Source organism: Amblyomma mixtum, chromosome 5 (assembly GCF_055824585.1).
Source record: "Amblyomma mixtum isolate Tamu chromosome 5, ASM5582458v1, whole genome shotgun sequence".
NCBI lineage: Eukaryota > Metazoa > Arthropoda > Arachnida > Ixodida > Ixodidae > Amblyomma > Amblyomma mixtum.
In genome coordinates this window covers 49,756,366-49,783,646 of record NC_143016.1, presented here as the reverse complement: position 1 = coordinate 49,783,646, position 27,281 = coordinate 49,756,366, and the positions used below count along the sequence as shown (strand labels likewise).

Sequence of the window (27,281 nt, the reverse complement as noted above, 5' to 3'; positions counted from 1 at the left end):
ATCTCACATGCCTAGAGTTGGTTAAATTCCACACAGCATGTCTTTATGAATTCAGTATCATCGCTTTCAAGCCATTTCGATCTCTCTTTGGTAGAAAAAAAGGAATACAGAGTTGTATTATTGACTTCTTAACAAGACCTGAAATGTAGCACGTGCCAGTACTTGTGTCAATTGGACGTATAAAGCAAATTTGATTAAATTTTAGAATTGCTGGAAAAAGTGTTAAGAGGCAGCTAACTGATCTAAAAGGCTCAAAACATAAAAAAAGTTTCGAATAGGACGTGTACAACAAATTCTATTAAATATTAAAACCGCTTCAAGAACTCTTAGGAGGCAGTCGACTGATATAAAAGGCTCATAAGTTCAAAAAGGATTCAAATACGTGGTTTTCCCACTGATATGGCTCACGTGGAACTTTACACATGCGCTTGTAGAAGCACATTAACAGTGACGAGGCCTATTAACGAAAGATAAAACTGCAGTCAATCACTTGTTTGATCATTCGGTGCTATTGAGCCTGCAAAAATATAATACGTAGGAGCGCTGTTTTCCGTTGGTGGGCACTTGAAACAAGTAGGATACGTGAGTCCCACCGCCCCTAAAGGAAAAGGCATTACTGCTCCCCATCTAGCCCTTTTCGCGTTCCCGTCTCCTTTCGGAACCCTACCATTAGTTTGGCGCTGCTAGGTTGCGTTAACACTACTGTCGCTTTTAAATATGGATGGCTTCTTGCTTCAAACATGCGATAATGCGTCTTATCTGAAATGTATTCTCGTTCTGTTAAATTTAGCCGCTACTCCATAACGGCGCTCAGTCACATTTCTATTTTCGCTCTGTCTTCCTAAATGGTAAAACAATTGGTTTGCACTTGATTGCATTGGCGGGCGCCTATTATGTGTCAAGCGAGGAAGTTGGTCAAATGTTTAGCAAAATCCTCCAAAGTGGACTAGAACTGTAATAAGGTAATAATTACTCATTGGTATCCACTCAACCTCAGCCACACAGGTAAAAAAGAAAATAAACTTTCTCGGAAACTTCACTGTTAAAGGAAATTCGTCCTATATTGGACCCGGGATTGAACCCGGGACCACCGCTTTACCAGCGCAGCCGCTCTACGAACTGAGCTAACCAGGACGGCTAGCTTATGGGATGGCAAGGGCGGATTGATTAAATCTCGAATTGGGAACAATGTTGGTCCAATGATTAGTGTCGCCACTGGTCGTCGTTCGGAAAGCGTGCTGGCTAAATCGACCTTGATAAAATTCGTGTGAACTTTGGGGGAATTATTGGGAATCACGAAGCTAACATAGGCTGAAAAAATTACCTATTTTTTTCTCGAACAGGTAAATCCCTTGTGATGGTAAACTTTAGTACGCGAGCTCCGTTTAAAGGTGTGGAGTAGCAGCTTTACTACAACGCAAAACCGCTGATCAAACGACACCAAATTTTCAAGCGTTGAGAATGAAAGTTGCTTATACCACAATATCAGGCGCGAGCAAGACCTAGATAAAGAGAACATCGGCTAAAATTAGGAGAAACACATTGGTTGCTTATTATAATTTATAAGCATTTAAAACAGTATTCTGGTTGCAGGCTTCGAAATGTTTTAGTTGGCACATGTCGTTGGAAAATGCGGGTTGAAAAAAATTTAATGCACCTCATTTTTCTTCGTCGTTTGAGAACGAAATAATGCGCGAAAATTGCATGCCCCACTTTCAGCTCCAGCACAAAGATGGCGCCGCTATACCGCTCCAAGAAAATGTTCTTGATGTCCGACTCCCCTTGTAAACAGCGAGCGTTCATTAAAAAGTGTTCGCCGTATTCAAGAAATGCTGTGTGCTGTCTGAGGAACGTCTGCACTCTACAGAAGCACCGTTGGAAACTCGGGAAGCGAGTCAGAGCTTCAGAAAGTTCTGAAACAGATCTGCACGATTAGACGCGGCCTCGGCGACTTGCCATATGCCGCTAAAATATGCGCTTCGCGAATCCACATTTCAGCACAACGAGAGTGTCATCCCTGCCATGAAACCATGGCTTCACCAGAAAGGAAAAATTGGTACAAAGCAGACAGGCATGTCTCGCTGGGCGGTGGCGCAAAGCCATAAGAGTTGGAGAGATTACAAGAAATGTGATATAAGTTTGGTTTAGTTTATGTGGTTTAACGTCCCAAAGCGTCAGGCTATGAGAGACGCCGTAGTGAAGGGCTGCGGAAATTTACGCCACCTGGGGTTTTTTAACATTCACTGACATCGCACAGAACACGAGCCTCTGGCATTTAGCAGAAATGTAATATAGATCAGGCAGCCATGGGGATGTATTCTTTGAGAATTTCATGCATGTTAATAAACAATGTTGGAAAAAAGGTGATGGTCATCACTTCTTGGATAACCTTAGTACAATGTTTTTTTTTTATGAAAAAAACATTTCCGTTCGCATTCCCTCAAAGCAGCCAGCAGCGCTCTTATATACCATCCATTTTGACTTTTCTGCAGCTTCCTTGGCGCTCGGTGCCCGCTTTGGCCCGTGTGTCTCGCCATCTCGCGATTTCTATGCGCGCGGCTGTTCGCCTTTTATCAGTGATAATATCACTTTCTTGGTTACTTTTCGTCCTCGTGCTATGTTTTCGTGGAGCACGTGGCCGCTCTTGCTTTTCGTCATGCCAGTCATAGTTGCAGTAGCTAGGTTTTCGCGCTGCCAGCTTCGGAAAGGCGACATGTGGTTCGAGACGAAGAGCGCACAGCACGCGAAGAACTGGTGCTCCGTAAGGAAGTATGAACGTTAGAACTGCTCCACTGGCATCACATAGCAATGGTGGGTGTTATATTCCCTTTGGTTCAGTGGTATATGCCCTTATTACAGAGTGCATATACCGGCCAGAAAGCGCTTAGAACATCTGTATGGGAGTTATCATATGCGACTCCCGGATATCTGCTTGATTGTTTCTACGAAAGCACGAGTTTCTTAGTGCATGCTATTGATTTCTTGTCACCTGAAGTAAACTAAATTATCGTTCTTTCTCTTCAATGTAATGAGTAAAACGATTCATCAAAATTATTTGTGTTCATGGCGAAGAAACATTGTGATCAGAATATGTAGACCTTAATCTCTTTTAATTAAGAAAGGGATATTGCTTTGAATGGTTGCGCGATTTACATGTAACTGTGTATTAAAAACTACGAATGAAGAGGTTGTAGTGCACACTGAATTTTCTAGAAGCTAGGATGACGTGATACTGCCGTCTTATTCTAATATATCCCAGAATATGGTGCTGAATGTCACATGTCATAGTCTGCTTCCTTGCAAAATCTGGCATGCTCACATGCTATTTCTATTTGTGTGTAAGGCTCAGAGCGCTGTTTCATGAGGCCACCTATCATTGAAATCTTCCTGGGTAAACACTAGGAAGGACTGCTTCAGAGAGAGAGAGAGTCTTTAATGAAATACAGAGAATTTAGCCGGCGTTTAAAAATCGCTGGCATGCTACTCTGCGTAGGGAGGGGAATTTAGCAGATAAAGACAGAAGGAGAGCAGTGTGAAAGAGGTAAAAAAAACGAAGATAAAATGCGGCCATGAAATGGGTACTAAGGATGCAACGGCGAGTATTGATGTAACCTATGGAATGATGGAGTGCATAGTCCGACAAATGAGCTGACGAAGTTCACTCCATGAAGAATGTATGAAGAATGCATGAAGATAACGTTCAAGTGAATTTAAAGCTTACCGAGATGTCCAATGTCTTTGAAATATGTAAATAGAAAGTTCATTGCAAGGCTCTGCTTCGGAGCGGTGTTTAAGGAGGTGAGCTTTTACTGAAATCTTCCTATGTAAACTCCAGGAACAAGTGTTTGCTTGAACGTATCCTACGACTGCACGATCACTACTAGTATTTTCTCATTTTTCCATACTTTCTCTTGTTTTCTTAATCTGTGAGCGCTTGATTTTGTGTTTAATTTGGTCTCCACAGCTTTTCTATCTATTGACTAAAATGCAGTCCTCTATGTGTTCAAAAAAAGAGCGGTAATTTCACTAAGAAAATTGCCCGCTATTTTCAGCACTCTTATGACATTATGCATAGCAGGTAACCAGCGCGATCTCTGCGCGCGCGAATTTTAAACGCCGCCGCGGTGGCTAAGAGGTTATGGCGCTCTGTTGCTGACCCGAAAGACGTGGGTTCGATTCCGGGCGCGGTGGCTGAATTTCGATGTAGACGAAATTCTAGAGGCCCGTGTACTGTGCGATGACAGTGCACGTTAAAGAGCCCCAGGTGGTCGAAATTTCGGGTGTCCTTCAATAGGGCGTACCTCATAGCCAGATGCGTTTTGGTACGTTAAACCCCATGAAACCAAATAAATTTTCAACTTTTTACTCGGGATAGTTCAGCATTCTCAAATTGCGCAATTTTTACGAGTCTTGTGTGTTGTCGTTTTGAACAATTAAGTTTTGATTTTTACCGAAAATTCCCACTAATGTCGCTCTTTGCGCACTAAAACAGGATCGACATCATTCTGTCGCAACCCATTGGTCGCAATTGCGGATGCTGAAGAACAGCTCCAAAACAAGGAGCCATAATTGTACCTATGCCGGCACCTCTCCGGCATGAAGAGCAATAGTTGTGTCTGGTGGTACGGTAACACACTGAATTTCACCTCGACACAGGAGGCGAAGACGAAGAAGAAAGATGCACCGTAAATCTCGCTTCAGAAGTCATTCAGCCCGAGGACATCATCATCATCATCATCTTCAGAAGTCGGCACTCGTCGCGTCTTTTTTTCTTCGTCCTAGTCTCATGTATTGCGCTGAACCTCGAGATGTTCCAGGATATATTTTATCTCCAGAAAGAGCGTGGCTATGATGTTTTGTTTTAGTGTTCAATTGTGGTGTCATTTTTTAGTTGTCCACTAATTTCGAATATGGCGCTAGCTCCGTACAAAAGCCGCCGTGTATTGAACGTAAGGGCGTCTATGCAAGCTATGCAACCTCTCTACGTCTACCATGGAGAACGCTCAAAGCTGTTGGGGCGAGCTGATGTGCCCGTCAGCTTTACTGCGGCCTGCGAGCTGCACAAGAGATTGAAAACAAAGATAGCCGGCGCGTGCTGTGCGCATGGAAAAGGCACTCGTTGGGCTGTTCCAGAGGCCTGCCGAGGTACATGTGTACTTTCGTCGCCCCCCAACAGGTCCGCCGGCCGATCAGAGGCATAATTTTTCGTGTACAAGGGGATTTGTTAGAGGAGTAGAGGGGGGGGGGGGTGCGGTCTGAAGAAAGCCTACGAAATCATTATCCTGCCAGCGAAAAAAAAAAACATCGTGAAGAATTACATACTGAGAAGATATTCCTCGGAAGCAAATAACTCAGCAGAGAAAAACAAACACTACAAAGATTGCTAACCAACACGTTCCCCAACCCTAGAATAAGAAGCGGAGTCAACCCGTAACAATATCAATCCGTATACAACTACTGTTAAGAACATCGTGACCTATACCACACGGTATGGCGTTCAAGAGAACCTGAACATTGCCAAGATAGACCTGAATGGTGGGACCATACGCTGAGCAGTCCTGATCTGGACACGCAGTGACTGCTGATATCTATAGCCATGGAGCCAGTAAGAACCCCTAGAGTCCTCGTCTGAGAGCAGCGACGACGACGAAAACCCTGGAATTGAATTAAAATTTATTGCTCGCCCTCCTAAGCTTTCACACAAAAAAAAGAACTGACTAACCCATGGTAGCACGCCCCAGCAAACCCTTCACAAGTAGGATGCCCATGTCGGTTACATGTCGAGAGATAAAATATTTCCGGCAGCCCCTACTTCCTGATCTCAATTTTGTGTTTTTTTTTATGGGGGTGGCATGTGTGCATGGCCATGCGAAAAGCGGCTACCTTCTCCCGCTGCTAGCTTCACTTTCCAGTCTTTCTTGATAAAAGTGTTTTCGATCCGCAGGGCACTTAGTTCTTGGTTAAGCACGCCGCACTAAGTGCCTTAAGCTGTTTCCTTAGGGGAAAAAAATCGTACATTAATCTGACCGCTGCGAAACGAAACGATTGGAATAGCTGAAAGAAGAGCCCTAAAAGCAACGCCAATGAAAATGTACTCGAAAGTGTCGCTGTCCATAGGACTGATAGTTACAGTAAGTTTTAACTCGCTGTCTCCTGCTTTCTAAATGAAGCTGTGCGCAGAGAAGATAGGTAATACAGATAGGTAGTACAATTTTTGCTCCTCTTGGCAATGTTTCTGCGGCGACACAATTATACTAGCTGTCAGGCTAACATGTTTAATGCTATGGATACAAGCAGAACGAGATAACAAGAAACGAACGAAAAAGGACATGTGCATTCCATGAGCATGCACGCATATCAGGGACGCTTGGCTGTCCTGCCACATTATAAGGTCTCTAAGTTTATGACTGCGATCCACGCCTCGTCAGGTCTATGATGGGGCGCTTCCTGCCGCCGAAACTGGCCATCACCTGCACATTGCTGGTAGTTTTTCCGTTTGTCTCATGCAAAGCGAAGCAGCACCTTAAAGGGGATATTGCTGATGCTTTTAAGGTAAGTTCTTATTACATGTTTTCTGCCACACCGGCTGTGTACGAGAGAGCATAGCGGTTGGTCACACGAAAACATTCAGGCTTAGCGTGTGCGTTTTCACTGAAGGAAAGATGAGTAGATATCATGACGCGTTCATGAACTAAACTTATGTACCTTTAAAGTGTCACGTGAATTGTTGATTGGCGTGTTAAATTTGTTTTATTCCTTTTGGCTGGTCTAGCTAACACGCGCCTAACTACGCTGGATATTTCGTGCTCCTCTTTCATTAAAAAATTATATGATACATTCGAGCGGGCTAAGGTAAAAGTAGATACATGCACTGACAGCAACGTAAAGCCTTTGTCAAAAATTTTGAGCCCGGGGGGTTTGCTTCTGAGCACTATTGTGGCGCTCCTGTAGGACTCATTTATGTCCTACGCATCGGAGGGAGCAGGATGAAAAGTCTTACCTTCAGGAGATTTCGGACGCCGATGACGCATTACGAGCAAAGCGGTGTGGCCCAGAAGCAAACCTCCTGTGCTCTAAACTTCTGACAAAGGCTGTACATGCTCGTCCCCGCTGCACGCACCCGCGTACACTTGCACGAACCAAGAGAAAATGATCATTTTCGCTACAGAACGCACAGCGTTTTACGTTAATTGAATACAAAATTAACGCAAAACAGTATGTGACATAATACGTGTAGTGATAATAAGCAGTGACATATTAGTTTTTGAAAAGGGTTGAGATGTTTGCACGAGCATTTTTGCAGGCTAGTCGGTGCATTACTGGTATTGGTTTTTAGCACAGAAAGACAGCACAGGAACGAACTTGAAGGCACAGATCGCTATTCAGGACTTGACAGGACTAGCGCTCTGTCCTGTCAGGTTCATTCCTTCCTGTGCTGTGTATCTGCGCTGAAAACTAATTCCAGATGCTTGCACGCTGGCGAAGGTGGGAACTAACTTGGGAGTTACAGGTGATAGATGTGATTTACAGTTTTATCCGTGTTGTTCATTTACGTAGATACACAAAATTATTTCCATTTAGACGCATATCTAGATTTATACCCTTACTTTTCATTCGGGCGATTGCGTACACATACCGCCATGCCACTGCTGCAGAAGACACCCTACTTCTGTATCAAAAAATGGTTACGTGCCGCCGTTTTGAAAGCTTCAGTAGTGTAATTAACTCACACTGACGGTGTTCAAACTTGATCCCACACCACGCCTTTAATTCATGCATCGCCTGATAAATATGATCACATTAGCATTTATGTCTATTTCCCTCGTAGTGATTTAGTTGTGAATTGTGGTTTAATGTCCCTAAGTTACACATTAGCTCTGGAGACGCCGTAGTGGGGGGCTCCGGGTTAATTTCGACCAACTTTGGTTTTTAAGCATGAAATGCTTTTAGCCCCCGTTGTCGGCAGTGTGGTGACGTCACGCCGAGACCGAGATCCACTCATCCGGGCATTGAAATCCACTCATCCGGGCATTGAAATCCACTCATCCGGGCATTGAAATCCACTCATCCGGGCACTGAAATCCACTCATCCGGGCACTGAATTCCAGTCATCCGGGCTCTGAAACGAGAACATCCGGGCACCGTACGAGACTTAACGAGAATTAACGAGACTCTGTAAGCCCTCCTACGCGACCGGCATGCAAGCGCCGGTTGGTCTCCAAACGAGACAAAAAATAACTGCTGCCAGTGCCTTCTCAATGTTTATCAAGATATCATTGGGGCAGTGGGTTTGATAATGCACGGAATTATAATTTCCGATTTCTAATAACGCGTGCAAAAAGCACATAAATGCCACGTTACACTTCGTTGACATACGTGATCTCTTAGGGGCTTCGCGCATCGAAGCAAAGCCGCGCAGGCGCACAGGGGCCCGGGGGAGAAGCGCTGCGTTCAAAGGGCAAGGCATCGCGCCGAACGGGTGGTGGCGTTCCTCCCTTCCTTTATAGTGCGGTTCGGGTGTCCACCGAGATGGCAGAGAATTACTGCGCCATTTCCTTTCCTCAAAAAACCTTGCGTTCAAATGGCAAGGCATCGCGCTGAACGGGTGGTGGCGTTCCTTCCTTCCTGTACGGTGCGGTTCGGGTGTCTACCGAGATGACATTAGGCCCGTAAACATTTCATGCTTACTGTACTCTCGTTTACCGGAGAGGCAGAGATTTTTTAATATGTGCTCACTTGGAGCAGTACACTGGCGTTTTTATGTACCGCCTGTTTTGAAATTCGGCCGCAACGCACGGGACGGAACCAGCGAACTTGAGATCAGGAGCCGAATGACAAAGCTAATGAGCGACCGATACGGTATGCTGATATACAATAAGTAAAATTACTAGTAGAATACGAAAAGGTTGAAACGCAATTGGCAGAAACTTTCAGGTCATGAATTGCCACTTACTTCGACACCTGCAGAAAAATATACCATAGTTGTACCAGTAGACACGTATAAAGTCCTAAAAGTCCTAACTCAGAACCAAACGAAAACGGTGGAAATATAGTCGAGGGCAGAACGGCGAGCTAGAGACAGAAAATGACTGGCGCAACATGAAGAGACACGAAGGGAGCAGACTGCGTCAGATAACAAAAGCTAACCTATATTATCCTGGTTGAAATCAAGGAGAAATGGACATGAGCAGGGCATCTAATGCCAAGAAACGAAAACTGAAGGCGCCTTAGGGTAACGAAATGGATTCCAAGAGAAGGCAAGCACAGTAGGGTTCGCAGAGAGTCAGGTGTGGGGATGGGATCAGTAAGTTTTTTTTGCGTTTTCTTTCTTTTCTTTCACGAAGTTTCTTTTTATGCTTCAAAATTATGCCGCCATAAATGCACAGACTCAGCAAAGTCCCCTAATCCGTTGAGCTCGCTGTTGTTCATTTTCAGTTACATTATCAGCAAGGGTATTTGATCAGAGACGAAATCTTTAACCAGTAAATTCCACTGGTTTTGCTGCAACCGTGGGCACTCACATCCTTCTATCTGATGCCGTTGACATGGAGCATTACAATATGAATTTATTAGTGCTGAGACAAGTATCATGTCCTTTAAAACCGGTCTGAGAGCAGCATATAGCACGAGGGATGAACCCGAGCAGACGCCATTCCGTCGTAGCCAATGCATGGTGGGATATACATGTGAGTTGGCGTGCTCTAATGTTGGTTTATTTCGACGTCGCTTGACGCGATTGATGCACAGCAGAATGAAAGCTGGAATCACGCATTTGTTTGTCCAGACGTAACTCGGTGGACAATTGCAACTAACAAGAATGGCATCCATCTTACTATTTTTAGCAGCAAAAATGCAAGGGATATGCTCAAATCTTCTAGCTGTTAAATCAATTTCAGAAATGATTCTGGCTGGTTGGTTGGCACCCACGCTTGAAACACCCGCGGGTGACATTTTGGAGAAAGGAAATTGATGCGGTAGTTAACGGAGCCTACCTCAATGCTCAGTTGTAAATTCATGTGAAGGTCTGTAAACTGCGGCAATCACAAATGGTGCACCTTCATCAGAGTAGTTGTCGGAGGACTTACTACAAGCGGCCTTTTTTCTTCTACGAGGCGCTTGTAAGTTTCAAGAGACGCAAGGCTTGACTGTTCGTTAACGCTTTCATACTTGCCATCTACTCTTTCTTTACGACGTCAGTACAGGCTTATTCAAGTGACACACTGCAGGGTACTGAGTCCTGCCTTCCGTCTTAACGTGAAATAAAAAACACTGAATCGTTGAATCGGGGCGGCAATAAAGAAACATTCCACATTAAGAGCTATACCCTAATTTTTGTACACGCATCCACCACCTAGCTTAAACTTTTTTCTCTGATTAGATAACATTTTTGCGTTTCAAACGAAAATGTTTCGAAAAAATATCGGGTGATTTAAAAACAAAACACACGAAGAGTGCGCCAGGTGTTCTTGAAATACATGCAAACTGGCTTAAGTAAGTGGAGGGGGGGGAGTTATAAGGAGAAAGGAGCTTTGGGCGGCAAGATAAATATGCTAACGCCCTACTTTTCCAGACCTATGAGAACATTCCATACGCCGTCGCTATCTTTGACCTTGACAAGGATGGAGATCTCGACTGTCTGACCGGGATACGGACGGAATTCATCAAGGAGCCCCTAAGCACAACTTACATTCTTTTCCTCAAGGGCCTGAACGGACACAAAGCGTATGTTTACACCGAACCTTTTAAACGTATTTTCACAATGCGGAACACTCTGACAGACTACTTCTTGCTCATAACTACATATAATGCTATATAATTAGGTGATGTATTGTCAAGAACTGGGATCGGAATTATGGGGCTTAACGTCTCAAAGGAACTCACGCTGTGAAGGACGCCGTAGTGAAGGGCTCCGGAAATTTCGGTCACGTGGAGTTCTTTAACGTGCACTGACATCGCACAGTACACGGGCTTCTAAAATTTCGCCTGCATCGAAATTCGACCGCCGCGGCCGGGATAAAACCCGCCTGCTTCGGGTCAGCAGCCGAGCGCCATAACCATTGAGCCACCGCGGTGGTCTTATTGTTCAGAACTGATGGTAAACAACATTCCAGGTAAAGGAGGAGCTAGAAAGGAAGTCAATTTCTTAATTGTGGTCGTTCCATGCACTCATCAATTTTTTTCGATGAAGGACACTTATTTCTTTTCAATTAAAAAAAAAACAGAGACAGACGTGAATTTCGACGATACGCCACATTGACAAAAGCTAAGTCCACGGGACGTTTACAGCATCTCAGTTTCTGCTCATGCCAGTGAGCAAGTACGGAAAATCTTCTTTTCATTCTTCTTCCTCGCGACAACTAATAGTCATATAGATATGTCTACTGGTAATAGATTAGCTCGTTCTCTAGTATAATATGGCTGTATTCATATGACGTGCTTGCGGGCGGGGTCGGCTGGGCGGATGTTTATTCCAAAGAGCGCGGGGATGTTACTTTTGTATCAAACCGTTTGGAATGCGGAGGCCGTACATCGAAGACACGGAAGTAGTTAAAAGCACAGAGCAGCAAATGACCGTGACGGTACGATCTCCCACCTGGTTGCAGTAAGCATGCGTCACGTTGCAGCGCTTGCTGCTAAAGCACCATTCCTCTGCCTTCATCGTGCTAAGCGATGGCAGTGGAGGCTGCTACGCCGCAGCATTCCGTATCAAGTGATCACCCCGTGAAAATAGCCCTTGCCTTGCCTTTCACGCTAACTTCGTCGCCGTCATTAAGTGCTTCACGGAGTAGAAATATGAAAGCGCCAAGCGGCACAAAAAGTCATTCATGAAAACATCGAGTAAGAATTGGATGTACCGGCATATAGCCTGCCTGAGCAGTAGCTGCCGTCACAGTTATAATAAAAGCTCCATCGGCGCCATGACACATCAGTCGTTCACCAGGAGGACCATAGCTGTAGCCTTAATATAGACTAGCGCTCTGAACACGACAGGTATGTGAGAGGCCACAGCTAAACAGTTTCAGAGGGTCGATCAGAAGATGAACTCTCTCGGGACACTGCTAGCAAAGACTCTGTCCGTGCCAATACATTTTTTCACACAATAAAGCACGTGATGTAATTATCCCAAAACAGAAACCTTTAGACAGCATGTTACGTCATGAATAACAGGTTTTCGTTTCAAATTCAGGAGAAACTTTACTTACCACGTCCTCCCTGGGCCGACGCCTGACACTAGTGTTTTCACTATTAACAACGGTAAGTACTGCGTTAGAGCTGTATTATGTTACCCAGCAGCACAAGATTGTGAGCCTGTTTGTGTCCCCGAAGAGAAAGTGGGGCTGGTTGAACCTGTCTAACACTTACTTTGGACCTTTCCGTGGAATAAGTGGGCAAGCCCAAATTAGGCCTTTCCAGGTTGATCCTACGTGGGTCTCATATCGGTGCTTCAAAACCTGACTGATTGCGCAGCCTTACATTCAACCAACGTCGGACCCCCGTTGGCACCAGGGGGCAGGCTTAACAATGATACAGGTCGCATGCTGAAAAAAACCGCGGCAAGCCCAAACAGGGCTTTCAATTCAAAATCGCTAGGTCCCACATCCGCTGCGGCGGGGCTGGAAAGTGGCAATACCCACATGATCTCTGACCTCCTCAGAAAATGTTCACTCATCCACTAAATTTGTTTTACACTGGGGAAAGCTACTGATTCCTCATAAAGCTAAAAGAATGGCCTGTCATACCTTTTGCGCTAGCAGTACACTGATAAAATTTGCTGCCATAACCGACAGAAGTCAATGCAGGAACTTTATACGGCATTGCATACAATTAAACTTTGTCACGATGACAACAAATAATACATTGCGCCATTGGAAACCGTTTCCAGATTATGACCATGAGTTCCAGAATCATTTCTTATACTCGGACAACAAGAGCTGTTGCGTTCTGGAGTTTCCATTTGGCGACAGGCAAGGTGAGCCGTGACAAACCCGTTGTGTGAAATAAACTGACATAGGTTACAGTCTTCTGCATTCTGGAAAACACACACACACGATGAGTAAACAACCTACTGGACAGTCTTCCAGACCTTTCCTCCAGCTGTCAGTGGTTTCTATGCGCTACGTGGCAGTATTTGAACATCATATCGACATATTTTATTTTAAGGAGGCCGTGCAGTACTTTATAAACAGCGTAAATAAACTCATGAAGTCCATAGATCGTGTTGCCACGAATATACGAGCTAAATATTACATCTGCAAACAGAGCCAACAACGCAAATGCTGCAAAGTTGGGTTGCTCTCTCCTTCGGTTTTTGAATGGTAAGGCGATCTTCCTGAAAGGCGGCCACGCGTACAGGTTTTCAAATGGCTATTCATCAGTGAGTCTGTCAAAACGAGCAGATGAGCGTCGGCAAGGCGGCCAGTCAGTCGTGGCATTAATGAAGGTAACTGCTTCAATATTTTAATGAAAAGAAAAAAATAAGAAGGAAACGCTGCAGTTACGTCCACAATAACATTTCTCTGGATGGGGCCGGTTGAGAGGAGCCTACCTTTAAGTGTGCCAGAACTACAAGACGGGAAGGAATGGTGCGAAGAGCGCGAAGGGTAAATTCGATTCCAAATAGCACAGCTTCTACTAAAGGCACTTAAAGAAATTCTCGCTGGAAGACAGCTCTCAAGCAGTTCCCTTCATTATAGTATGCATGCAGCGCATTTTAGAAAAGATTTTTAGGACTGCTTTCAACATCGCCCAATTGGTAGCTGTAAGTTGCCGTGTTTTGTGGGAATTTCCGGCAATTAAGAAAAACGGGCATGTGCCACATATTCTTTTGTTTTCATATTTCAGCATTACAATTTTGTGGTCAGCGTATTTTACCTCTGAAAAGTGCAAAGAGCCGTATGTTTGAAGAGCTTTCATGTTGCGACTTCGTTTGTTTTGCATGCACTTATAATAAAACTCATTGCTTCCTGCACAGAATGTGTTCTCTGGGTATCATATGAAATAAAAAATGATATCCCTCAAAGCTGCATCGACCAGTATCAAGACAACTGCGGTGAGGGAGTGATGGCCTATGACAAAGAAACCTGCGCACAGGTCATCTTATAGAAACCTGGCCAATACAGCAACGACCCGTTCAGGCGGGTACTTCGACTTAGGTCAAGTGACAGCGACAATAAAAGTTGTTCAGACACAATTTTAAGAGCGCTCTATTTATTTTTTTCAATTATCAATCTGTATTATTCAAGAAAGCTTCAAAATGCGCTTTGTAATGATAGCAGCGTATAGGCGTGTCGCATGTTTCAATGAGTCGCTTCTATGGCTTACCCGTTTCGTTTTTGCGCTTGCATGCACGAGCGGTGAGTGACTGGGAAAGGTCCCTCAAATTGGGACAGTTACTTCGCTGTGCATTTAACAGTACCTTTTGCTGGGCTAGTTTGTGTGACATTGTGTTCAGGAAAGTAAAAAGAGCGCTAAATTCTACACAAAACACACAGAAAGACGGACAGGACGGGCGCTGACTCCAAATAAGTTTATTGAAGGCGACAAGTAGCATATATATAGCCCGAAGAAGGTGAACGCATGCGCATTCCTTACATGAAAACACACACACACACACACACACACACACACACACACACACACACACACACACACACACACACACACACACACACACACACACACACGGAGGATAACTTCTCATAATCGTGTATTTTTTAACTATCTGTGCTCACTTCCTCGTAGGGAGATAGAAGTGGTGCTGACGCACCTGCCACCCCTCTCTTTGATAAAAAAGGCTTCTGCCAGTTCACGCGCGAATCGATCTTTACTTCTGATAAGAATTTAATCTCCTGAAATCGTGGTACACAGTTCTTTTTATTTTCATCAATGCAAGAGCGGCAATGGGCGGGTAGGTTTTCGAACGAATCTGATGCGTTCCCTAACGACCTTCTATGTTCCCCGGCACGCTCGTTGACGCAGCGTCCAGTCTGGCCGACGTACACCTTGCCACATGTAAGGGGGATCCCGTAGACCACTCCCGTGGCACACCTTACGTAGGGCTTTGAGTGCTTCTTCCCACACCCAGATGTTTCTTTCGCACCGTGGTAATCTTGGGCAGATGTTGGCCAATTTACAGGGGGCGGAGAAGACCATGGGGACTCCGTACTTGTTACCAACTCGTTTCAAGTTGTGGGACACCTTGTGCATATACGGTATCACCACTGGTTTGGCTCCACCGAAAGTTTCTTTCCGGCGTTGCCCCTTTGGCTTGCCCTTAAATTTCTGCAGCAATGCCTCGGTTACGGCAGCCAAGACGTGGTCAGGGAACCCTGCTTTACGCAGTCTGTTCACCTCGCCCTGGAAGCTCGCCCGCATCATGTGAAAGCAAGACTTGAGGAGTGCTGATTCCATAGAAAGGGTGGCGATAGCCCTCTTGACAGTTTTGACTGAGCCGAATCATACGGTAAAAAAATTTTCTTGGCCCTGAGCAGGTAACGCCAGCAAACACTTCCGTCCCCCAGCTTAATATTAAGGTCCAAAAACTGGAGGCAGTCCTGTTCAGGAAGCTCAAATGTGAAAGACAGCCCCTTCCCATGTTGTGCGAACATTTATAAAATTTACATTTCTAAAAAAAAGAAACATCTGGGTGTGGGAAGAAGCACTCAAAGCCCTACGTAAGGTGTGCCACGGGAGTGGTCTACGACATTCCCCTCACATGTGGCAAGGTGTACGTCGGCCAGACTGGACGCTGCGTCAACGAGCGTGCCGGGGAACATAGAAGGTCGTTAGGGAACGCATCAGATTCGTTCGAAAACCTACCCGCCCATTGCCGCTCTTGCATTGATGAAAATAAAAAGAACTGTGTACCACGATTTGAGGAGATTAAAATTCTTACCAGAAGTAAAGATAGATTCGCGCGTGAACTGGCAGAAGCCTTTTTTATCAAAGAGAGGGGTGGCAGGTGCGTCAGCACCACTTCTATCTCCCTACGAGGAAGTGAGCACAGATTGTTGAAAAATACGCGATTATGAGAAGTTATCCTCCGTGTGTGTGTGTGTGTGTGTTTTGCCATGTAAGGAATGCGCATGCGTTCACCTTCTTCGGGCTATATATATGCTACTTGTCGCCTTCAATAAACTTAGTTGGAGTCAGCGCCCGTCCTGTTCGTCTTTCTGTGTGTTTTGTGTAGAATTTAGCGCTGTTTTTACTTTGCTGAACATAACTTCGCTGTGCACCCCTTAATTCTTATGACAACTAGGCTCCGGTCTCGCAACCCGTTCTTATCCCCACGTTTCTACTGAAAAGCGAGGGGGAACGCATGAAGGGTCAAATGTCACTTTCAACTAATAATACAAGTATAAGGAAAAGTCGCTGCATTACTTCGTTTGCTTTTTTGGTTATTTTATTTCCTCATAAGTGCGATGAGGCTATATAATGATCTTCTCCTCCCCCTTTCTAGTGGATAGTCTACTGGCTCCCTTTTTTACTTTCACGTGCCCGAGCAAGCCGAGTGCGACGAGCATTTATTTTAGAGCAATCGTAGGTCACGTCAGACTCCTTAATTGGTACGTTGCATCGCATGATTTAATTTTAAGCCGTTGCGGATAGGTTCATTCCTCTCTTTACATGTAAATATATTTTGTACGCAGTTTGAATGAAATATTTCTCTACGTCTTCCTCAAGTCTCCATCCTCTTCAGTCCAGTAGCGCACCAAGAAGCCGATGACCACCGATCGTCGAGACTTTACGCGTTCGGTATCCAAAGTTACCAAATCATCTTCGACGAACAGGGAAAAGAAATGTAATTTGAAGTATGACTAAAAGCTGTACAAATATTGTTTAGCACGACATATATGAAATTGGCGATCATATCGTTCTATCTTATGTCTGCATTTTATATAAGCGAGCACTGTGGGAAAATGTCGGTAATTAATGAACAATTCAGGCTTCAGGTGTTGAGTAATCTGGACAAAACTTTAACGCCCAGCAAGTCTATTCTTTCTAGGTATAACAACGCGAGCAAGACTCACTGGCTCCCAAGAAAGCCACTCCTTTACTCTGACACGATCCTTCCATATTGGCGCAGTAGTCAGCCACGTAGTCTTACATAACTATAGCAAATATGCCTCGGCCACCAGTAGCTGCAGCATGGTGCAAAACATAGGACCAAGGCGGAGGGAAGACCCTTGATGCAGCCTGCAGTGAAATTTATTTCTGGCCCCCGATAGGCAAATATTGGATATGAAACAATCAATATCTATGGCCCGAGCCACATCGAACGATTTTATGTGCTTATGGAATAATTTGCCGGGGTTTCAAATCGCTTTACTGGTGTGGCGTATAAGTTGTTCAAGAATGGTCGCGTATTCGGCTATCAAAAACTGTCCGAGAGGAAGGCTTGTCAGTGGGAATTTTCTCTAATACAAAAGAAATTAGCAGACAAATATAGCATGCGTGCAGCAAGAACAGCTGCTACAAAGCATCGTAATGAATCTGAACAAGCTACGAAACGAAGTTATTACAAGCAGCTTACCAGACCAACATCATAAAACAGGAATAAAGTTACAAAAATAAGGCTTATACATTAAACGAGAAACGCCGGCAAGCAGACGTTACGCTGGTTGGCGGTCGCATTCATCGGCGCTCCTTGAAGAGTAATCGCACTGTGTAAACGAGTACACGTGGAGACGATGCAGAAGAGAATAGACAGCTATTATCATCAACATGCCGCTTGTGTTACCCTCCGAGCGAAAGCGCAGTTGTTGCTTTGCCTTGCTGGTCAGTAAGCTCATTTTGTTTTCCCCAGAGTTTGATTGGTGTTTCGCTTTGGGGGGCTTAAGGTCCCAAATCGACTCAAGCTACGAGGAACGCGGTAGTGAAGGGCTCTGGAAATTTCGGCCAACTCGGGTTCTTTAGCAACCACTGACATCACACAGTACACGGGGCTCTAGAATTCCTCTTCCATCGCAATTCGACCAGCACGGCCTGGTTTCAACCCGCGTCTTTCGAGTCAGCAGCCGAGCGGCGTAACCACTGAGCCAACGCGGCGGCATTTTCCATAGAGTGGAGCAACAATAGCGCTGATGTGTACATAGCACGGAGGGAAATTTTGCGCTCGTGCTGTATAATGAATCGAGCAACATCACTTCGAAGCACCCATTTAGGAATGATCGAATTGCTTCCTAAACAGGCAGCACAAAAATGCTGGCAGCAAATATTGAAAGCAAAACCCACGGTATAGAGAGCAGTCCAGCTGCGCTGCGCCGCCGTCGGCCTGCTGCCACCGAACTACTCAGCTCTCGGTTACGGGCCACCGACACAAACGTTCGCCGCACATCGAAGACGGCGTAACCACTGAGCCAACGCGGCGGCATTTTCCATAGAGTGGAGCAACAACAGCGCTGATGTGTACATAGCACGGAGGGAAATTTTGCGCTCGTGCTGTATAATGAATCGTGCAACATCACTTCGAAGCACCCATTTAGGAATGATCGAATTGCTTCCTAAACAGGCAGCACAAAAATGCTGGCAGCAAATATTGAAAGCAAAACCCACGGTATAGAGAGCAGTCCAGCTGCGCTGCGCCGCCGTCGGCCTGCTGCCACCGAACTACTCAGCTCTCGGTTACGGGCCACCGACACAAACGTTCGCCGCACATCGAAGTCGGCGTACAACGAAAACCAAAATACAAAGTAAAAACCACGTTGGCATGCGTGGTCTCCAGACTAAGATCGGCCCAAGGGAGCCGCATGGTTTGAGAACGCGGTGCCAGCGCTCGCTCGCTTGCTTTTTGTCAACATTTTGCTGTACTGTACAAGTTTTCCAGCATTTCGGAAAACGCTGACATTTACAGCATGTATACCAGGGGAGATGACGCAGCAGTCCGCGCATCACAACTTTTGAAGCCGCCTTGAACTTCATTATTTACTGCGCATAAATGAATCCCAGCGTATGCAGCATGCGCACTAGAGCAATACTTAGCTTTTGAAACAATGAAAAAACTGAAACAAATATTTTGGTGTTTTTACCCATGTTTTCCGCACCTCGCCTAACTTGAACCTGTACAAATAGTTCAAGATGGTCTTGTTCAACAGTATGGCCAAACGGGTGATCTGGTGGAGCATTTTGTATGCGCAAACAGCGCGAGAAACGGAAACGAAAAGCAAAGGAAACACAGGAGATGCGCACTGAAACCTATACATATGAGGGCAGACTATCTGATGCTGGTCCTGTAAAAGCATGTTTTCTTCCACAAAGCTTCTAAAAGGATCAGCAGAGACAGGTCTGCCAGCCAGATGGCACGCTTTAAAACCCATACATTCCATTCTGCCTGCCAGACCTTTACAACAGGGACAACGAAGCGGATCTAGCGGCAACGGCAAATGGAAGTGCCCCATGCTATGTCGCATCGCGTAAGCCTTGCTATCACCGCCTATTTTGCCTAGCGGTTAACCATGCTGAAGAAAACACACCCATGAGATATATAACGTTGAAATATGGCTGATTTCCTCATGGCATACCAGCATGATAGACCTGCGACGTACACGTGTGCAAAAAATCTCTTTATAGGTACGCTCTATAACTTTCTCTTTTTGTAATAGCGTCCGATTCATAACAACCGCTGAATTACTGGATACTTTTGCCGTTGTAGTTGAAGAAATTTTTTTTCAATTATGATACTTTGCTTTTCCTGCCGTGGTTTTCGCAGCACAGTAATTACTACCACTCAGACCACCGTGATACGTGCCAGGGTAACCAGAAGAATGAAGGAAAGTGACAGGCTTTTAGAATTGAACAGCGCGAAATGAATACGAGTTCTATACAAATGTTGCACACGAAATGCGAAGCATTCCATGAGCCTACGGTTGAATGTGCTGCTTTTCTAATCCTAGGTGTGCCATGGCAGTTTTTCTGCAATTGACGCTAGCGGTCACCTGTATTTTGGTGTTTTTGCCGCTTCCCTACAGCAAAGCGAAGAACCAGCTGAAACCTGATATTCCCAATGCTTTCAAGGTAAGTTTACAGTAATATGTTCTCTGGCCAGCTTGCTTCAAGCCCACTAGGAAATCATTCGGTTCAGCACAGCACGCTCTCTAGGCTTATCAAGCGTTGGTCGCTTCATCCGAGGAAATGTGAGTAGATAATAGGGTCACCAACATAGACGAAATGTACCGTCACCTGTGTAAACAGGACAGGATACTGTCTTCTCAGATTTTGGACCAAATAAACCTATATGTTTACTTTTACCATCGAAAAAAAATGCAGGCAAAGCAAAAAAAAATAATTATCAGGAGAGAACATAACACTGTCGCCGTCAGTCTTGCCTGCCTTCACAGAAATAAGACAAAACTGAATATTTATCAAAAGCTGTGCGCAAAGGAACATAAGAAGCACGGGCGCTATGTAAGAGTACAATTTTTACTTCTCTTGCTGATGTTTCTGCGGCCATGCCAGTATACTCTCTCTCAGGCGAACATGTGATCTGGAGCCGAAGACCAAAGCTAATGAGCGACCGATACGGGCATTCTGATTGACAATAAAGAGAATAAAACTACTAGTAGAATACGGAAAGGTGGAAACACACTTGGAAGGAACTTTGAGGTCATGAGTTGCCACTTATTTCTACACCTGCTGCAAAAATATACCATTGTTGTACCGTTAGTCACCTATAAAATCCTAACTCAGAACATAACGAAAACGTTGGAAATATAGTCGAGGGCAGAACAGCAAGCTAGAGACAGAAATTGGCTGGCGCAACCCTAAGAGACACGAAGGGAGCAGACTAGGTCAGATAACAAAAGCTATCCTATATTATCCTTTTGGAAATCAAGGAGAACTGGACATGAGCAGGTCATGTAATGCCAAGAAAAGGAAACTGATGGCGCCTTAGGGTAACGAAATGGGTTCCAAGAGAATGCAAGCGCAGTAGGTTTCGCAGATTCAGGTGTGGGGTTGCGATCAGTAAGATTTTTTTGGCGTTTTCTTTTTTTCTTTAGCGATTTCTGCTTCATAACTATGTCACCATAAATGCACAAAATAAGCAAAGCCCCCTAAACCATTGAGCTCGCTGGTATTCATTTTCTGTTATATTATGAACAAGCGTATTTGATCTCCGACGTAATCTTTATCCAGTAAATTCCATTGGTGTTGCTGAAGCTGTAGTCCAACGTCCTTCTCTCTGATGCCATCGACATGGAGCTAGTTAATATGTAGCTATTAGGTACGAAGACAAGTGTCAATTCCTTTAAAAACGGTCTGACAGCAGCATATAGCACAAGAAATGAGTCCGTGCAGGTGGCGTTTCGTCGTAACCATTGCATGGTGCGTCATAAATGTGAGGTGGCATGCTCTAATGTTTGCTCATTTGGATGTCGCTTGACGCGATTGATGCACAGCAGAATGAAAGCTGGAATCACGCGTGTGTTGGCCCAGACATAACTCCGTGCACAATTGCAACTAAAAAGCATGGCATCCATCCTAGTATTTTTCACAGTAAAAATGCGAAGCATAATCTTCTAGCTGTTATGTCAGTTTTGAGAAATAATTCTGGCTGGTTGTTTGGCACCCACGGTTGTAACACGCACGTGTGACATGTTGCAGGAAGAACATTTATGCGGTTGTTAACGGAGCCTACTTGAATGCTCAGTTGAAAAGTGATTCCGCATTAACAGCTATACCCTAATTTTTGTCACGCGTGCACCTGCTAGCTTAAAATTTTTACTCCGATTAGATTATATTTTGGCGTTTGAAACGAAAATATCGTGAATAAATATCGGGTAATTTCAGAACAAAACAAGTGAAGAGTGCGCCAGGTGCTCTTCAAATACATGACAACAGGCTGAAGTAAAGTGTGGGAGGAGTTATAATGAGAAAGGCGCTTTCGGCGGAAAGATAAATATACTCACGATCTTCTTTTCCAGAGCTATGAGAACATTCCATTCCCAGTCGCTATCTTTGACCTTGATAAGGATGGGGACCTCGACTGTATGACCGTGGTACGGACGGAATTCATTATGGAGCCCCCAAGCACAACTTACATTATTTTCTTCAAGGGCCTGAACGGACACAAAGCGTATGTTTACAATGAACTATTGAAACATATTTTCACAACGTGGAAAACTGTGACAGAATATTTCTTGCTGATAACTACATGTAATGCAATATAATCAGGTGATGTACTGTCCAGAACTGGAATTGGGATTATGGAGCTTAACGTCCCAAAGCAACTCACGCTATGAGGGACGCCGTAGTGATGAGCTCTGGAAATTTCCACCACCTGGGGTTCTTTAACATGCACTGGCATCGCACAGTACACGTTTTTCTAGAATTTTACCTGCATCGAAATTCCACCGCTGTGGCCGGGATCAAACCTGGCTGCTTCCGGTCAGCAGCCGATCGCCATAACCATTGAGCCACTGCGGCGGCGTTATTCTTCAGAACTGATGGTAAACAAAATTCAAGGTAAAGGAAGAGCTAGAAAGTATACTTCCTTAATTGCGGTCCTTCCATGCACTCATAAAATTTTTTTCGTTGAAGGACTCTATTTTCTTTTCACTTCAAAAAAACAGAGGAAGACGTGAAATTCGACGATACGCCACACTGACAAAAGCTAACTTAGTTCCTCAATTTCGGAACCCGGAATTTCAAACCGCAATGAGGTTTAGCTGTGAAGTCCACGGGACGTTTATAGCACCTCAGTTTCTGCTTATGCCAGAGAGAGAGTACGGAAAATTTTCTTTTCGCTCTTTTTCCTCGCGACAAATAATAGTCATATAAACATGTCTACTTGTAATATCCCGTTAGCCCGTTATCTACTTAATATGGCCGTATCCATAGGACGTGCTAGCGGGCGGGGTTGGCTGGGAGGATGTTTCTTCCAAAGAGAGCAGGTTTATTACTTTGTATCAAGCCGTTTGTAATGCGGAGGCCGTACATCGAAGACACGAAATTAGGTGAAAGCAGAGGCCAGCAAAAGACCGTGACGGTACTCTCTTCCACATGGTTGCAGTAAGCATGCGTCACGTTGCAGCGCTTGCTGCTAAAGCAGAATTCCTCTGCCTCCATTGTGCTAAGCGCTGGCATGTGGAGGCTGCTGCGCCGCAGCATCTCCGATCAAGTGATCACCCCGTGGAAACAGCTCATGCCTTGTCCCTGACGCTAACTTCGTCGCCATCGTTAGTGGTTCACAGAGGAGAAATATGAAAGCGCCAAGCGGCACAAAAAGGCTTTCATGAAGACATCGAGTAAAAATTGGATGGACCGGCATCTAGCCTGCCTGCGCAGTAGCTGCCGTCACAGTAAAGATAAAAGCGACAATAGCGCCGTGACACATCAGCCGTTCGGCGGCAGAGCCATAGCTGTAGCTTTAATGGAGAGTAGCGCTCTGAACACGTTACCAATGTGAGAGACCACAGCTAAATAGCTTCGACAGGTCGAACAGCAGATGAACGTTCTCGGCACGCTGCTAGCAATCGCTCTGTCCGTGCCAACACATTTTTCACACAGTGAAGCACGTGTTGCAATTCTCCCAGAACAGAAACCTTTAAACTACATGTAACGACTTGAGTAACATGTTTTCGTTTCAAATGCAGGCGAAACATTACTTACCACATGCGCCCTGGGCCGACGCCTGACACTAGTGTGTTCACTATTAACGACGGTAAGTACTGTGTTATAGCTGTATAATGTTCCCCAGTAGCACAGGATTTTAAGCCTGTTTGTATCCGAGAAGAGAAAGTAGAGCTGGGTCAACCTGTCTAACGCATACTTTCTACTTTTCCGGGGAATAAGTGGGCAAGCCCAAATTAGGTTTCTCCAGGCTGATCCTACGTGGGTTTCATATGAGCGTTTTCAAGGGCTATCTAAGCGCGCAATGCTACATCGAACCATCGTCGGACCCCCGTTGGCACCAAGCGGCAGGCTTAACAATGATACGGGCTACATGCTGAAAAATCCGCGGCAAGTCCAAACGGGACTGCGAAATCAAAATCGCTAGGCCCCACATCGGCTGCGGCGGGGGGTGGAAAGTGGGAATACTCATTAGATGCCTGACCTCTTCAGAAAATGTTCACTCATCCCCTAAGTTTGTTTGCAACAGGTGACAGCGGCCGATTCCTCATAAAGCTAGAAGAATGGCCCCTCTTACCTTTTTGCGTCAGCAATGCATAAATAAAAGTTGCTGCTATAACCGATAAAAGTCACTGAAGGAAGTTTATACTGCATTGCACGCATTACACTTTGTCACATTGACAACAAATAAAATATTCTGCCGTTGGAATCATCTTACAGATTATGGCCATGAGTTCCAGAATCGTTTCTTATACTCGGACAACAAGAACTGTTGTGTTATGGAGTTTCCATTCGACGATAGGCAAGGTGAGCCTTGAAGAACCTGTTGTGCCAAATAAACTGGCATAGGTTACAGTCTATTGAGTACTAGAAAACACACACACGGTGAGTAAACAACCTCCTGGACCGTCTATCAGAAGATTTTTCCTCCAGCTGTCAGTTGTTTTCATGCGCTACGTGGCAATATTTGAGCATCATATCGACATGCTTTATTTTAAAAGGCCCATGCAGTACTGTATAAACACCGTAAATAACCTCATGAAGTATATAGATCGTGTTGCCACGAATATATCAGCTAAATATTACATCTGCTCACCGATAGAACAAAGAAAATACTGCTAAGTTGGGTTGCTGCTCACCGATAGAACAACGAAAATACTGCAAAGTTGAGTTGCTCTTTCTTTCGGCTTTTTTAATGGTAAAGCGATCTTCTTGAAAGGCGGCTATGCGTACAGGTTTTGAAATGGCTATTCGTCAGTGGCTTTAGTTTGTCACGTGAACGCGCGAAGCGATTATAGCGAAGCGTAGTCTAGAAAAATGAGCAGATGAGCGTCGGCAGGGCGGCCAGTCACTGCTGACAATAACGAAGGTAACTGCTTCGCCACTCTTAAAAAATGTAAAAAGAAGAAGAAAACCTTATGCTCACCTTTATTATGACGTCTACAATGCCGGATGAGAGAGCTTATTCTAATTAGCTCAGCGTCAACTAAACGTACTGAAAAGAATTCTTGCTCGAAGGGAATTCTCAAGGAGTTTCCTTCATCACAGCATGTATGCAGCGCATTTTAAGAAAAGAGTTTCAGGACTGCTTTCAACATCACACAGCTGGCAGCTGCAAGTTGTCATGTTTTGCCGGCATTTTTTGCTATTAAGAAGAACTGGCATGTGCAACAAATTCTTTGTTTTCAGGTTTCAGCATAGCTTTTTTGGGGGGTCAGAGTATTTTCTCTCTGGAAAGTGCAAAGAGCTGTATGTTTCAATCATCACCTCGTAGAGCTTTTATGTTGCTACATCGTTGCTCTTGCATGCACTTATCACCAATCTCACTGCTTCCTGCACAGAATGTGTTCTCTGGGTATCATATGAAATAAAAGATGATGTCCCTCAAAGCTGCGTCGACCAGTACCAAGACAACTGCGGTGAGGGAGTGATGGCCTATGACAAAGAAACCTGCGAACAGCTGGTCCTATAGAAGCAGCTGGCTACTACAGCAACAACCTTGTCAGGCGGCTACGTCGAATTAGGTCAAGGGAAAGAGACAATAAAAGTCGTTCGTATTCAATTTCGAGGAGGTTCTGTTTTTTTTTTTTCAATTATCAGTCTGTATTAATCACGAAAGTTTCAGAATGCGCCCTGCAAGGATAGCAGCGTATAAGTGTTGCGCATGTTTAAATGAGTGGCTGTGGTTATCCATTTCGTTTCTGCGCTCCCAAGCACGAGTGGTGAGTTACTGGGACAAGTCCCCAAATTGGGACAGTTACTTCGCTGTTCACCCCTTATTTCTTGCGACAACTAGGCTCCGATCTCACGACCCGTTCTTATCCCCACGTTTCTTCTGAAAAAGCGAGGAGCAAGGTAAGAAGGGCCACATGAGGCGAGGTTTATCCATTCTTCTATAGCAAGTAGCAAGTAGCAAGTAGCGATTCCTACTGTAGTAAGTAGGCCTCGGCCATCAGTAGCTGCTGGTAGGTGCAAAACATAGGAACAAGACGGAGGAAAGACCCTTCATGCAGCCTGCAGTGAAATGTATTTCCGGCCGCTGATAGGCAAATATTGGATATCGAAAAAACATTATCTAAGTCTACAGCCATATCGAGCAAGTAGCGATGCTGTTAGAATAATTAGCCGGGTTTCAATTCGCTTGACTGGTGTTGCGTATAAGTTGTTCAAGAACGGCCGCATAATCGGCTATTAAAGACTGTCCGACAGGAAGGGACGTCGGTGGTAATTTTCTCTAATTCAAAAGAATCAGCTAAAAAATATAAGATACGGGCAGCAAAAGATCTGCTAGAAAGCGTCGTCATGAATCTGAGCAAGCTACGACACGAAGTTAATACAAGCAGCTTACCCCACTAATATCATATTACAAAAGTAAATTGGTCAAAATGTGCTATTAACGTGTCTGAACAAAAGGTAATAAAATGCAAATACAGTTCACTGTTTTACCACGTTCTTTCTCCTGTGTAAATGAAGAAAAAATTTAGAAAAAAAGGCAGTCGAACACTACGGCCCTGTCTCGATGATTATTTAAGTACTGGTGATAGATTTCGGATGCTGAGGCAGGTCTTCCGCCTGCACAGGCTAAGGAAAACACTTTTTCTAAACGCATGAAGACAAAGGTGGCATCGTAACGCCCCATGCTACACACTGAAAATTCCAGGATCAACTGAAAACAGTATAAACTGTTTTAGCAATAAAATTATTACTCGAATGAGACACACACCCGCTGATGGGTAGTGCTAACTGGCTTAGCGAGAAACGCTCTGCTCCAGCGAGCAGTCATTCACACCCCGTGTCGAAGGTGATGTACGCACGTTTAATTTTTGCGCATTGGTAACGCACCTCTTTCTGGATGAAGCAGTTTAAATATTGGCATTGGTTCTACCAGAGAAGGCTTATACATTAAATGAGAAACGCCGGCAATCAGAGATTGCGCTGCATTCATCGGCGCTCCTTGCAGAGCAATCGCACTGTGTAAACAAGTACACGTGGAGCCGATGCAGAAGAGAAGAGATTGTTATCATCATCAGAATGCCGCATGTATTTCACTCGGAGCGAAAGCGAAGTTGCTGCTTCGCCTTGCTGGTCAGTAACCATTTTTTTTTTCAGACGGTGGTTGGTGTTTGGCTTTGCGGGGCTTAACGTCCCAAAACGACTCAGGGGTTGAGAGACGCCGTTGTGAAGGGCTCCGAAAATTTTGACCAAATCGGTTC

The 27,281-nt window shown here is 44.8% G+C and overlaps 2 protein-coding genes across 2 annotated transcripts; both read left to right on the top strand.

The window, feature by feature from the left end:
• Window positions 1-6,435: 6,435 nt before the first annotated feature.
• Window positions 6,436-14,113, top strand: LOC149342093 (uncharacterized). Its single transcript, XM_089546747.1, has 5 exons — window positions 6,436-6,552; window positions 10,571-10,722; window positions 12,188-12,255; window positions 12,884-12,970; window positions 13,973-14,113. Exons 1-5 carry the CDS (start codon window positions 6,436-6,438, stop codon window positions 14,101-14,103), a joined length of 555 nt encoding a protein of 184 aa, XP_089402873.1. The 3' UTR covers window positions 14,104-14,113.
• Window positions 14,114-19,266: 5,153 nt separating this feature from the next.
• Window positions 19,267-25,540, top strand: LOC149342092 (uncharacterized). Its single transcript, XM_089544384.1, has 6 exons — window positions 19,267-19,412; window positions 19,968-20,013; window positions 21,921-22,072; window positions 23,592-23,659; window positions 24,289-24,375; window positions 25,410-25,540. The coding sequence occupies exons 1-6, from the start codon at window positions 19,396-19,398 to the stop codon at window positions 25,538-25,540; spliced, it is 501 nt and encodes a 166-aa protein (XP_089400510.1). The 5' UTR covers window positions 19,267-19,395.
• The last annotated feature ends 1,741 nt before the right edge of the window (window positions 25,541-27,281 follow it).